Below are 15,562 nucleotides of genomic sequence, written 5' to 3'. Positions count from 1 at the left end.
CGGATATTCCTGAATAATATGTTATGATAGCATTTTTGAGCACGCATAAACCGAAAAAATCGGCTGGTCACAATGCCAAAAAAAAGAACCAACAAAAACATTTTCATATCTTTTGTCAAAGATTTATTGAAAAGTGATTTCAACGACTTGCATTCAGATTTTAAATTTAAAATTTAAACAGCCAGATCAAAATGATAAGTTCTAACATGTTGTTAATTTTTTATTTTTGCTTTTTATATTTAAAGCTTTCAATGGATGAATTTTAAAGTGTAGGACATAACACAAAACTATACATATATACGGTAGCATTTTAATGTAAGTTTTAGGAAGTGATAAACTGTACTGCCTATTAACTCTTTGCATACTGTATGGTATACTGAGTTTCCTTGTGACCAACGTTCAGTGTTGTGTCGTCTTAGGAGGCTTCGTAAAAGACTTTTAATTAGTGAGTATCTGATTAACTCACTTACTGCGACTGTACTTAAACAACAGGAAACAATCATTTACCTGCGTGGAACCAATAGAAAATATGTTTTCGGCCAATGCTGAGCTTAGTTTTGCTTTGAAAAAAGTTTGTTTTTATCGTCATTTTTATTTTAAAAAAAACAGTTGGGTCAGACGCATTAAAGTGACTGAGGATTCACTATTTGTAGATCAATAGACTCTCAGTGATTTTTATAAACAATAGTATGACTGAAAGTGATTATCTTAGTTTTAGCAGCAACAAATAATAATGCCGCGAACTATAATAATATTGATAAGCTGTCTAGCTCATAATCTACTCTAGGTGAGTAGCGAGAATGACCATAAAAGTGTCTGAGCTCATTCTAAAGCAATATTTGTAGCCTTTTTTATGGCATCAGATAATGTAAAATTTTATGCTAATTAAATTCTTATCAAAATATTTGTATAAACCGTGTTGTTTGGAAGTTATTACAAGTTACATGTGTTCTTATAATATATTTTACCAAATGATTTATCCTGTTTCGGTGAAACAATTGCTTGGCAGAGAGATAAAAAAGAGTTAATCAGATAATTAAATAATCTTATATAATTAAATTAATTAAATTAGATATTTAAATAAGTAAATAGTAAATTAGATTTATTTGAAAGAGTTAAAGTGCTATTAGCCAGGCCTCTAGGTAGATCATTTCACTGAAAAAATGCTTTCTTTTTTAACAAAACGACAGTTCAAAGACACACATCAGATCCCCAAAGCGGTGTGTACGCAATAGATAATCAGACAAATCTGCCAACCTACCAATCAACTGATAATTTCCAAGTCTCTTATTTTTGGCTTTTATTTTCCAAAAAAGGTTTCTGGAAAATTAGTCAAAAAATAGTTTGAACTTGTTCATTTTTCCAAATAAATGTTAAATTATGACGTCCGGTAGGAGCAGGTTGAGTTGAGTCATATTTTTTACCTAGCATGCCCCAATCTTTCTTGCAATTAGAGTCATGCTAACTGTCCTTCTGTTCATCTGTCCAAAGCGACGGTTTGATGTCGGAAAATGAATTGCATCACCCGGAACTCAAACTCAGACATTCGACTGAGCAGCCAGGCAGGTACTCAGTCACAAAGTTTCAAACAAAATTATGCTCAGTTGCAAAGAGAATTGTTACTCACAAAGCCGGCTAGGAGTTAATAATAGATCATTGACTAGTGTATACTCAGCTTATGACCGAAGTTCACTAAAAAAAATCAAGCAAATTCATGGAAAAATTTGCTGGCAATAATGTGGCAACGTTCACCTGCAGTAAATACCGTTGGTCAAGTGATAGTTTCTTTGGGTATGTGTCTGCACGTTTTAATGTCTGCTTTTTTTCTTTGTCTTGTGTGCGTTATCTAGTCGTAACTTTGAACCTTACATAGTTGTGAGTTTATCTCTTTTAGCTGTTGCATAGCTGGTATATCGCTCTCTTGCCAGGTACAGCTAAATCAGTTTAGTTTCAGTAATAATCTAGGCAAGTTCCGCTATCAACTTCAGCAAACACTTGTGTATAAAAGTGCTGGATATTATTTGTCTGCTGCATGGATATACAGTAGTTAACTAGCTGATGATTAATAACATGTTTTAAGCAAAATCTAAAGTGTACCAAAAGCAACGGTTTCACTTGTAATCAAAACTTACTTTCTCTAAAACAATACAACATGACTCTCACTAAAACTGTTTTACAAATAACAATAAAAGTAATACTAAGAGCATACCATCTATACTACAAGTATCCTAAAAAATAAATCTTGGTAAATGTCAGGGTTATCATATTATGCTAGCGTTTGGTGTTTTTGCAAGGTTTTCACAGATTATTCATAGCAAAGTTGATGCTAGCGCTAGCGTTTTGGAGTGCCTCTCTTTATTGTCCTTTGACTTTTAACTTTTATGATATTACAAAGAACAGTATAATCGCAAACAGCTTATAAAACCATAATTTAAAACACTTAAACAGCTATCAAGCTAAACAGTCGCACATAATTGCATATATGTGTATGTCTTCAATTTGCATCCACAGGGCTATAGAAAAATGAAATAATATTAGCGTCAAACCTAAATAGGCAATGTGAACATATTTTCAAATAAACAATTTGCTTACCTCAACCCCATCACACTGAGAACATAAGTAGCGATTGCCTTTCAAATGGAGCCCTTTAATGCATTCCATGCATATAGCATGCTGACACGGCAGCAACTTCAATTGGCATAACCCCTGCTTACAAACCGGACACTTGCATAAGTCCATCAGTGTCTTAATCTTGGCTTCGTTTCTTTCACTCATCATTCTGAAATAGTGAACGTCAGGTAATTTTTTAAAGCATGGCTTGAACGGTGCTTTTAGATAGTTAGGTCTCACCTCATCTCTGCCGAGCATTAAATTATCTGTGTTACTTTGCTTTTTTGTGGACAAGTCAGAATACAGACATACAGTTTAGTTTTTTAAGAGTGAGCTTGGAGCTGGCTATTATCTCGTTGCCTCCGGATTAAACGTATCACTGGAATTCCGCTTCATGTGAGCAGAGACAAGTGAAGCGCACAAGTGCTTTTTAGTTTACAAGGTAGAAGTGATTATGGCAGTACGCCAATTTTGTTCTTAATAATGATCAACAGCTGACTTCCTAGCTGCTAAGAGTAATAAATTTGGATGATGTTACATTATTTTGATATACTACAAACTGAAGTATTAACAAGCCATATCTAATGTGTTAATCCTAATTCTTCTATGTTCTTCAAAAGTCCCGCTAAAACTTAATAGTTTCTCTTTTTTAAGACCCTTTTCTTTGCTAGTTGCCCTGAGCTTACCTTGTACTAATAGTAGTAGTCTATTATACGTATAAAGCTGTCAAATTTAAACAGGCTGACTTAATATAGTGTGATTACATCATGGATGTCGCCAGCATCTGCTGCATCAGCATCATGCAATAGCAAACTCCCCTCTTCTCAGTGTTCTGTTGTAGGGAATTTGATTCAAACTAATATTTTTACTAAAAGCTTTAATAGTTTAAACTCCCTGACCCTGTCACAGTAGTACCTATTGACCTTACTGCGCAAAGTTGCTGATAACATTACCCCTTGAATTTCCCTACGTTATAGAAATTTAAGGGTCTAATCGGTCTTAATGGTCTCTTTGTTTGTTGCCCTGAGCTCACCTTGTACTAATAGTAGTAGTAATCTAATATTTACATATAGAGATGTCAAATGTAAACAGGCTGACTAAATAGAGAGTGATTGCATCATGGATAATGTCACCAACATTTGCTGATATATGCAATAGCAAACTCCCCTTTTCTCAATTTTCTGTTATGGGGAATTTGATTCAAACTATTATTTTTAATAGTAGCTTTAATAGTTTAAACGCCCTGACCCTGTCTCAATAGTACCTATTGACCTTACTGCGAAATGCTGCTGATAACATTACCTATTGACCTTTTCTACACTATAGAAACTTAATGGTCTACTCAAGTACCTATACAGTGTACCTGTCATGAAATACAACAGTACAAGTGACCATGCTCTGCAAAAAATACAATAGTGTGGGTGTGCTAGCAAACTGCCGAAGCTGACCCTGTGTTGGATACCTATACAGTACTACCTTTGCTAGGAAAAACTTCCAAATAAAACACTTTTCGGGTGCAGAACATCTCAGTGAAAAAATGCTACATCTCATTTGTGAAATGCACTACTAGATATAAAAGTCCCAAAATATTCAACTTTCCAGGTGACTTGAGAACATCTGTTACGTGAATGAGAGAACTTGGAAGAGTTAATTGAGTGGCACCTGGATAAACTGAGAAAGAAACTGAAAGAATTAAAAGGCTTGGGTAACATTTTGGCCAACAAAAACTGTGTTATAGTTGACAAAGAAGAAACAGCTAATTTTTTTCTAGACACAGAAAGGAAACCTTAGGTGAAGTTCATAAAATACCTAAATTTGAAGAGAAAAACTGTCCACAAGTTAGATGTCTGTCTTAGAAACTTTCCAAAAATGATTACATGCCGAAAAGGTGACATCAATGCGTGGCATTTTTACAAAAAAGCAATTAATTAATTATCTGATGAGCCTGAACTAGCAAGAGTGAACTGCGATGATTATAGTTTTAAAGTAGTTTTGGTTCTGAGCTGTAAAACACTTTGTAGATCAGAATAAAAATGTAAAGCGGTAAGCTCATGCACTATTCCAAATTTGTCATAACTTGCAGAAACACCTTGAATCATTTTATGACGCTTGCTGCCTGGCTTCTGCTGGACTGGGTATTAGGCCTGGTTCTGACCAAAACTTTTGGATAATGAATTACGTGCTGCAATTCACACGAGCAGTTATGTCCTCAGTTAAATGTATTTGTGATACAGCAATTCGCATAGAGCGCACTTTGCGCGAATTGCTTTTTGGCCAGGTTAAAAATGTCACATGACATTATTACTAGCGTTTTCCAACATCTAAATTTATTAAAGCTGTTTCTTTGCAACATCCAAAAAGACGGATTGTTGCTTTCCTATTGTTCGAAAGATTAAATAAAGGAAAACAGGCAGCAAATAAGCATTTAATACATTGAACGCTTATTTAACGCAAGCATTAAACAATACTGTTTAATGCTTGCATCATATAAAACTTCGTGTTTCAGTATCTCTTCTAAAAATTGTATTTCATCAACAGTTGCAAAATCTTTCATATTCATACAAAAAATAAAAACTAAAGCAAACAAACAAAACAAAAAACCTTACGTTGTTAGTAAATGAACAAAGTCGTTGACTCATCTCTTTTGCGATGGAGGGACAAAACCCCACAATCAACCTGAAATTGTGTGGCAAATTCGATTCACGCCAATCTTAGCATAGGGTAACAAATCCATGGCTACGCACGATTGCCTAACCAAACGCTTTTGCGGAGTGCACACGCTATTCAGTTGAGCTACCCTGCGAGTTAGTGGCTACTTGGTTCACATCAATCGCAAACCCGCATAAGTTTGGATAGCAGAGCCCAGAACCTCACACGCCGTTGCATGCCAAACATAAGAAATTGGTGTTAACCAGACCTTACTAGCTAATACTTAAACAAAATTGATATAGATCTTGACTAGGAGCAGGAGAACAGTTAGTTGAAGCACATGCTAATGATTAGCGCGAAAAAAAGTTCTATCATTCAAATGCCCTAGAAAGACTACAGCTAAACAACTACGCTACACTTACCTGCTGTTCAGAGAATGAATGCAATTGGATTCTAGACTTGTTAGCTTTTAGCTTAGTCAACTAGGCAGTCTGACTCGTGCTGGGTGTGCACGCTACGCTGCGTAGATCAATAACCGAATGGCTTGTATTAGCTGATGCGCTTGCTAGTCATGCGTACAATAACTAACTAAATAATGAATTGAAATTCCAAACTGGGGATTCCCCTACAAAAATTCTTTATCAGGACTTCCCCTATTGTTGAGCGCTAGCATTAGTGCCGCTCAAAAGCGATTAGCATTGTTATTATTAATGTACATCATCTAAAATCATAGTTATGGTTTCACAAGGGGAATTGATTTTTTATTCCGGATGTGATAACATATAAGGTACACAAGGTACATACTTGCTGTAGCTTGTCAGGAGTGATGAAGTGAGTGTCTTTATTATAGTCAGAACAATAAATGGTTTGGTGTGAGCAGTAGGCAGTTTATAAATTATATATATTTTATAGCATAGAATGCGTTTATGTAATAGTCACGAAAACTTGCTAGTAACTACAGAGATATGCATGTAATATTTGTTCCATTGTATTACATAATTTTTAGGGCAAGCAAAAACTCTCAAGTACAATCAAGTGCCATGCAAAGAGGCTAAAGCAGGCATACAATGATGAACATTAAACAAATAGTTACACTTTCATGAGTAAGATAGATCAACATGTAAATAAAAATACTTAGAAGCAGCTCTCTACAGTTGTACAACATCTTCCTGTGGCTGAGAAAAATCACTCTTTACTGCTGAACAAAATCTCTGCAGCAGTACAACTTCTCTACAGCAGTATAACATATTTCTACAAAGTTAACAATGAGAAACTTAAAAATAAAAATTCGATGTCAAACTAAAAGATGAGAAGATCTACTAAATTTGTCTTTAGTTTTGTTAAGGCAGCTGCATTCTACTGCACCTGAAGCCAGATTTTGTAATTATTTCTGAATGTGAGTGTGATAAAGAAAGGAGTTAAAATTGAAAGGTTTTAAATTCCTATTTGTTTGTTTATACTGAAAGAGATGAACAAAAAAAATCGAAAGTAAAAGAAATGCATTTCCACAGAGAATAGTAGTAATTTGTATTGATGCACTTATGTTGAAATGATATTGTCACTCAAATAGACTACCATACATTGCATAAGGATATCTCGCTTAGTTATTTTATAAAACTTTAGTTGAAGCTATTTTAAAACTGAGAATGTTAAGCTACTCTATTCATTAAGCCCCCTCCTTTTAGTTGTTGCTATAATCAACTATGTAGCACTAAACCAAGACAAAACATGATTATTTAATTAACAAGCAGTTAAACAAATGATTCGCAAAAATGAAGCGTTGTCATCTCACTTAAGAATATTTGCTAACACCTACAGAGATATGCATGCAGTGTTTGTTGCTTTGTGTTAAATAAGATTTAGGGCAAGCAAATACTGCCAAGTACAATCAAGTGTCACGCAGAGAAGCTGAAGTAGGCATACAATGATGAACATTAAACGAAAAGTTATACATTCATTTATAAAAGGATTCGCCATATAATAAAAATACTAAGAAACAACTCTACATTTGTACAACATCTCTTTGTGGTTGAGAAACATCTCTCTTTACATCGAAGAAACTTCACTCTTCACAGCTCAGAAACATCTCTCGTTGCAGCTGAAAAACATCTCTTTACAACTGAACAACATTTCCCTACAGCACTATACAACCTCTGTACAGTAATTCAACGTATCTCTACAGCAGTGCTACATCTCACTACAGCAGTAGGCTACACATCTATCCACATCAATACAAAGTTTCTCTACAGCAGTACAACATCTCACTACAGCTTTGCACAGATAAAAGTCAACTTCAATATCTTGCTCTTGGACTGTCATAATGCTCTAAGATTCTTTTTCTTTCTCTCCACCCCTTGGTATATCTCTCTTCTTTCAGTTCAACAATCTCTAAGTTCATCTCTCACAACACACAATACATGTCCACCTTCATATGGTTGAGTCAGTTTTTTGCAGCTCTTAAACTCTGATACACTCTGGTATACCTTTTAGCTTCAATCATGAAAGGTAGCTTAAGCCTCATCACACAAAGGTCAGCCAGTAAATAAAACTAAGGCTAAACTGGCTGAATCCATCACATGCAAGTTTATTCAATCAGATCGTAAATGAGCTATCACTTTTAAATAAAGAAGCGAGGTAGGCCTCAATTGACAAATTTTTGCAAGACAAAATTTGCACTTGATGATAAAAAGCTCAGAGTTCTGATGAAAATCATCCAGCTGAAATCAAGTAAAAAAGCCTTACACCAGAGGAAGAAGCAAATTCTTTTGCGAAACTTAATTTGGAGTTACCCTCCACTAATCTGTGGGAACCGACCATCTTGAATAATAGCAATAAAGTTTAAGGATGAAAATTCTGTTTTGCACTAAGTTTGAACTTGGAACCTCCAGGTATACAGATAGGAAATCTACCAACTAGACTATGTGTACAATTGACCATGTGACAACTGAACAATTAGACACATGTCCGAATGTGTTAAAATACTCACACTTGCAGAACTTGAGGTTATTAACTAGCACGCTTTGATCATTACGCGTAACGTAACAATAATTAAGCTGGCTTCACACATGGCTCTTATTATTTAGCTAGAGCTAGTAGCTTACCAAGGAAGTTACTCAATCTCATTAAGTAATTATTTTGTTACTCGTGCAACACCGGGCACTCAGCTAGTAATATACTAGATGTTCATAAAGATTATCTCACAATTTTTAGTGATCTTTATTTGTAGCATGAAATGATACCTCAATATACTATTTTGACAACTTAAGAAAAGGAAATCAAAAAAAATTAAAGTGAAACAAGTTAACATGTATTGTATTAATTAGTAAAGTTGAAATAGTGAAAAACAAAATGATAGCAAAGTTGCTGAAATAGTATATTTGGATTCAGAAAAAAAACAGTATTTATCTTCTCTTGAAACTTTAAAGTAAATAAATTGTTTTTTCAAGAAGTGAATCAGATATATGTATAGCGACCAGATAAACATGTGGTGTTTAATAATGCATAAATTAAATGCAGCATGAAAATACTGTCATTTAATGGCAACTGATTGTAGTGCTGTATTAACCAATAGCTGCTTTGGAAATAAATACTTGATAACTAAAATAGATTTTTCAAGTATAAATAATATGTAGAAAAAATAAATTTTAGTACAAACCTCAACTTTGCATATGGAAACAGAGCTCGATAATATACGGAAATATATTTCTGTATATTTTCGTATACGATATACGGAAGTATATTGATATATATATATATATATTTATGTAAAAAAAATTATATAAAAAACTATAAATAAAAATAGATCATGCACATACACAACTCGCAATAAAATTTCATTATTTGGTGATTAAAATAGATATTTACTGCTTTTGTAATACATTTTAATATTAAGTAATAAAATCTTTATGCAACTTTATCTTAGCCTTCGCTCCAAAGATTTGCCTTTATAAGTTTTCGAAGTTCACCCTTTGACACGAATGTTCCAAGCTCCTTGACCTTTGATCTTGGCATATCATAGTGTGCTCGACGATATCTGTATGGCTCTATTTCATCAATGGAGCATTTAAACTTGGTAATTCCAAAAGCAACTGCACATTCTGTAAGTGATACAGAGATACATTGTGAATGGTTACTGCAACACTTGATGACCTAGTGTCATGCATCTACGAACTGCTGACCTTACTGCTTTGTGATGTTACAACCTTTTGTGGCACTGTTGATATTTATGGCTGACCTAAATCAATAGACATTTCCTTAGTGGGGTGTTTTTAAATTTCATCTATCTAACCTCTTGTACAACATAGTTCTATGGTACTATTTTATTGGTATTGACTGTCTGTTTATCCAGTTTGTGCTATAAACAGGGACTTACAAGTATTTGCCGTTTCGGTACAAATTTCATGGACTCAAGCAATGTCAGTCTTTGAAATGCCAGTCAATGCCTGTCTTTTGAAAAATCTTTTTGAGCAATACTTAGTTTTTCACAGGATTAACATTAAAAATCTCAGTACCACAGCCAGCCGCAAGGATAGAAAAGCAACAGTAAAATTAAAAACTTAGTTTCAAGCATACTGGCTAACGTGATTGCTGTTGTAAACAGCTTTCTCATGCTTATTGGCAATACCACTATAAAATTTAATAAAAACCTAATATTTGGTAAAAGAAAAATGAGCATCACTCAATGCCCTGCTTAACTTTCAAAATAACATGTAGTATTGTCCGAAACAAGATACATGTATCTCTAGCAAAAACCATCATTTTAATTCCTGTCGTTTGACTCCTGCACTGTGTATAACCGACAAAAAATATGTACTGGCTGAAACATAATTTATAAGTTTATCGCACTCAAGAACCCACTAGAGTACACGATAATGTGTCTCAAATCTCATCTTGTATAGAACTAAGTCTCAGTGGCACAAATTTGCCAATTACCAAATCATTTACAAACAACATTTAATAAAGATTGATAAATGAAATTATACTGATTTGTTGGTAACTAGTAGCAATAACTAATGTAGTGATATATCGTGAATAGCTCATGATCCAATTTACTGAAAATGACCGATGTACTGGTTTTTATGAATTTTTCAAAAAGCAAATGCGGTCTGTAAAAAGTAATGAAATATTGCTGATGCTTTGGAACCAGAGGTAGCAGATCTACAATCTCAACCGCTTTCTTGGAGATAGTGCAAATGCTATACGTAGCTATATGATGTGGATTTTGTAAAAAATAGACTCGGATGTTATTGCAAAGTAAATTAAAAGTACTAAAATACAGAGAAGGCTGCTACGCACCTGTTCCAGTTTCATTTATATCGACGATTGTTCCAATTGCATCATGACGCTCGGACACGGATTGCCAGCCATACTTTGGCTCATTGATGAATAGTTTCACCTGAAAAAAACATTAGAGTTAAACATAAAATTATTTTAAAAACAAGCGATACATTTGAAATACCTTTTATACCTTTATGCCACAGACATGCAGAAATGCAGAAAAACTAATAAAAATTTGCTGATGCACTCATTTTGACTGAACTAAAAAAATTTATGATGTGAATATGGCTGGAGATATTTTGAATTTAAAAGTTCTCTATATTTTTAACTAGAAGGCAAGTTCACAAATAAGCTGGTTTCTGCAAATAATTTTTAAGGATTAATGTCTCGATGTTGGATTTTAAATTTTGACTTAATGCTTTCTGTGCTTTGAAACATAGAGATGGTTAAACTTGGTCGAACAAAAGTTATGGTATCACTCTTCAGACCAAATTTAATAATAACTTTTATCTTTCCTTGAAGCTGAGTAATAACTTCAAGGAGGGTAATCATTAAGAAAACGGGTTGAACAGACAAAGAAGATTGTTTGATACAAACACCAGTTATAACTACGTAAATAGCTCCTATTAAACAGCCTAAAATCACTCTTATGCTACAGTGAAGTGATGTAAATATTTTGCTGCCATTTACAAAAATAATTTATCTAAAATTAAAACATCAACAAGACCAGAAAGATCACGCACTCGAGCATTAAACATAATTTATTTGATATACTGCACTCTCAACACTATCAGCTTGTCAAGTCCATGTAAAATGTTCATTTTCCAAAAACCGCAGATTGGAGCTTTAGTGTACTGATGTTTTTAGTAATTTACTAAACTGCCATTTGTAATAAAGAGCTGATAGTATAAGCTCAGAGGAAAACTGATTTTGGCAGGCATTTAAATAAACAAGGAGGAATACCACAAAGCGCTCGAATTGAACACCACCTCTATTTGAACGCCACCTCCAATTGACCGCCTTCCTGAGGGAAGGGTTGAAAAATAGACTTCCACTCTCCACTTGAACGCCACCTACATTTGACCGCCACTTTGACATTATTTGATCTTCACAAGCCCATATTATCAACTGATCAGTAGAAAAGTGTGCACAAAATCGTATTAATAATGAATAATTTTTCTTGTTTTCATTCAAACTTTGAGAGAAACTTCATAGAAATAACCAATAACGGTCTAAGGCTAGTAGTAGTTCTCTTTTTAACGCGGTCTTTCTACTTCGAAGTAACCTACATATGAAAAATGGCTTAAATTTACAATGGTCGATCAACTTTCGAAGCAACGCTATAGAAATAATCTCTGCCTCAGACTAATATTGGTTCCTTGTTTAACGCGGTCCTAATACTTCGAAGTACATGTACATATATAATAACGGTTCAAATTTACGATGGTAGATGGAACTTGACATGCATATAAAAACCGCATCACAAATTTTTGATCAAAGGTTACATTTATTAAGCAAACTTTTACGCGTTGCATTATGTAGTGCTAAATGTAGCCCATGAAAGATTTGCTCTGCTGAAAAAATTGTTTGAACGCTAATATCAACTAGTTCAGCAGTGCAAAAGAAAAATTAAGACTAGAAGATATTGTGAAAGGTATTGGACAACTAGAATATGTTCGCTCCATCAAAAGCAACCATCAGTTCGTTTACATGTATGTCACTTGTTCATAAATATATATTTGTATCATTTGATAGGCTATTATTGTATAGTTATATATATATGCAGATTTATAGCATGTTATTTAATAGCATCTTTGCGGCTATCTTACCACAGCTTACAATGGGTTAATGCTCATAACTCCACTTCTATTGCACATAAAAAGGTAGTTTTGGCTGCAAACTGTAGCAAACATATCAAAGGGTGCAGTGGGCTTTCATTCAACAATGTTAAATATAGATGCAAAATTGAAGGATTCTTCAAATTTAGAACAAAATAAAAAATTGAAAATGTCAGCAAATTGCAAAAAAGGACACATGCTATAATATCATCGCAGGTCAATTACAAGCAATATACATCAACTGGTAGAGATATTTCTCAGTTTCTCAATGTAAATTTATTAAGAGATCTTTGACAAGTTAGAGGTAAGTTAACAGATTTATTGCATACAAAAGGTTTAATAGCGCTCCACCAAAAAAAGAGTGCAAAATATGTATAGGCGACATTTGCTTTGCCCGTAATAGGGCTAAATTTATCTTCCAGAAATTCTGACAAGCCATTTGAAAAGTTGACCGCCAACCTCTATTTGAACGCCGCCTCCAATTGACCGCCACGATAGAAAATGGGATAAAGAATAGAGCGACATGGCGTTCAATTAGAGATTTTATGGTAACTTACCCCTACAGATTTGCCTTTTAGTACACTGATAAAATTTCCAAGCTCTCAACCAATATAAGTAGGGATAAGGCCACAGTTTTTGCTCAGATGAGCCCAAATTTTTGCTGCTACGTAAAACACACAGAAAAAAGGGCTGACTATTTAAATCATTTGGGTAACATGAAAACTACAAGAATTCAAACATTTTCTGGCATAATGTATTAGTGTAGTGCAAAGTTAACATACTTGAACTTCATCTTCCTTGTTAGCTAGCCGTTCTCTTTCAATGTCTGTTGGCAGTCCAACCCAATCTTCACACTCACGAAAGTCTACTGTTATCTCATCTTTACCTTCTACTCTCGTGATGTTTTTAATTGCCCCAATAGAACTGCCATTTACTTCACCCCAACCTCGTGATGGTTCCGGAATAGTTTTTCGCACCCAAACACGATCTCCAACCTGAAACATAAATGTTCTAAATAAACTAGGTACTTGAAACATAATAAAAAGTTTGTATTGAGGTAAGCATTTGAAGACAGTCTTAAAGCAACAACTTTGATTGAAAAAACTTGGCAAAACTCAGGCATTTGAGAAATGCTATCAAGCTGAGAAAATAATCCACAAGTATGTAATAAAGACAGTTACAGAGATATTATTTCTTCTTTGGAAAGTTGCAGTTTTCATGTATTTTTCTTGTCTCATTGCTTCATATGAGTAAAGTTCGTTACTTTTACTAATTACAATTGAAAACTGTTGATTCTTTAGGCAGAATGTCTATTTCTGACATAAGGTCCAGACAAATTAACACTTCTCAGCTGAAAGCACAATAGTTGAAGTTGTGTATTCTTTACCAATAGCATTTAGTGCATTGGTCCCTATAAAATGGAGTTTTACCAGCCAATTAAAATATATATTTTATATAATCTCTGCAGTTTAGCTTTCAACATTTTTTCATAGATATGCTGCTTTGGGGTCTTTGGGCTCAACTCACAACATATACGCATATTCCATAGATTTTCAACCAACCCTACAAATAATATTCACATGTTGTGAATATTCTTACATATTCTTAATATTCTTGTGAATATATTCTCACTACTGTGATAGTGTGAATACTTTCCCATTGAGCCTCAGGACCAATTATATTGGTCGTTTTAACAATGGGCTAGAATCCCCGTACCAATTATATTGGTCAAATGACATCACCTTGTTTTTATGGAAATTTCCACTGATAGTTACTTTGTCATGTGCCAAAGATAAGCTTGGTATAATTATTACAATATTCTGGCCAATCCTCTGTAGTTTCTAAGCTCTCAATGGTTGTGATTGGCCATGACTTTGCTCCAAACTTCATGGTGTAACATTGTTTTTCTAAGAGCGCCATATTTGATTGTAACTAGCTACTAGCACAAAGTGAGTTCAAAATGACTAAACGATTATTCAACCAAAGTGATATAGAAGAGTATCTATCTAGTGGAGAGGAGGGGGAGAATATAGACAGTGATGAAGAGCAAGAGTATACCCAGGAATCTGAGTCTCCTGAAAGTGAATCTGAAGATGAAGACGAACCTGTGCCCCAGCCTGCACTGAATCCTTTAGATCCTAATAACCACAACTTCGTAAGAAATTCAGGTTTAGACTCGACTATTATTCCCTTTACAAGCCAGCCAGGAGTCAAGGTGAGAAACATTCAAGGACTTACACCATTTGGTTACGTAAAACTCTTTCTGACCACAGCTATTATTCAAACAATTGTGACGGAAACCAACAGGTTTGGGGTCAGTAAACATAGAGATGCATTGGTAATTATCATGGGAATCAATAAAAAACCAAAGACCAGAAGCTTTCGGTCTACCAATCCGATGCACCATATGCCAATATTTGGTAACACATTGAGTCACAACCGGTTTTTGCGGATTCTTTCCTGTCTCCATTTCGTTGACAATGAAACCGCAGACGCTAACTCCCCAAGGCTGTTCAAGCTCGGGAGTATTTATAATTCAATAGTATTTTGGTTCAAAGCGGTATATACACCACTAATCAACCTCTCGATAGATGAAACTCTGAGTCATTGGCACAGCAGAGTTTCCTTCAGACAATATATTCCTAGCAAGCGAGCTCGCTATGGAATCAAGGCCTATGTTCTCTCAGAATCTGAATCAGGATATGTATACAATCATCATGTATATACTGGACAGGAACAAAATAATGCAATTGCTAACGAACTATCATTCACTGAGAATATTGTGTTTTGATTGACGGGTACGCTGACAAATTTTGGTTACAAACTATAGATGGACAACTATTATAATTCTCCCAGTCTGTCCAAACGTCTGCTCGCTGCCGGAACACATGTATGCGACACATTACGATCTAATCGTAAAGATACACCAAAGCTAGTCCAAAAAACTGAAGCAAATAAAAAACTGAAAAAGGGTCAGCATGTCACATATAGCAACACCAACATTATGGTTGGAACTTGTAAAGATAAGAAGCCTATAATGATGATTAGCACTATGCACGCTAATTGCATCCCGGTTGGGACAGGCAGAGTAACCCGCACCGATGAACCAATTACTAAGACATTATGTATTCAGGATTATAACAAGTAAGTGTAGCTATAAGTAGTTTACAAAAGATCACTCAAAATAA

The 15,562-nt window shown here is 34.6% G+C and overlaps 1 protein-coding gene across 1 annotated transcript; it reads left to right on the top strand.

Annotated features, from left to right (window-relative positions):
- The first annotated feature begins 14,334 nt into the window (after window positions 1–14,334).
- Window positions 14,335–15,165, top strand: LOC137402745 (piggyBac transposable element-derived protein 4-like). The gene has a single exon (XM_068089249.1). The coding sequence runs from the start codon at window positions 14,335–14,337 to the stop codon at window positions 15,163–15,165; it is 831 nt and encodes a 276-aa protein (XP_067945350.1).
- The last annotated feature ends 397 nt before the right edge of the window (window positions 15,166–15,562 follow it).

Source organism: Watersipora subatra, chromosome 8 (genome assembly GCF_963576615.1).
Source record: "Watersipora subatra chromosome 8, tzWatSuba1.1, whole genome shotgun sequence".
NCBI classification, from domain to species: Eukaryota; Metazoa; Bryozoa; class Gymnolaemata; order Cheilostomatida; family Watersiporidae; genus Watersipora; species Watersipora subatra.
The sequence above is the reverse complement of the archived record's forward strand: the minus strand, read 5'-3'. Positions and strand labels throughout refer to the sequence as shown.

Bases quoted from the DNA above. Each gene is read 5' to 3' on its own strand.
- LOC137402745 (XM_068089249.1), top strand. From the start codon at position 14,335: ATGACTAAACGATTATTCAACCAAAGTGATATAGAAGAGTATCTATCT.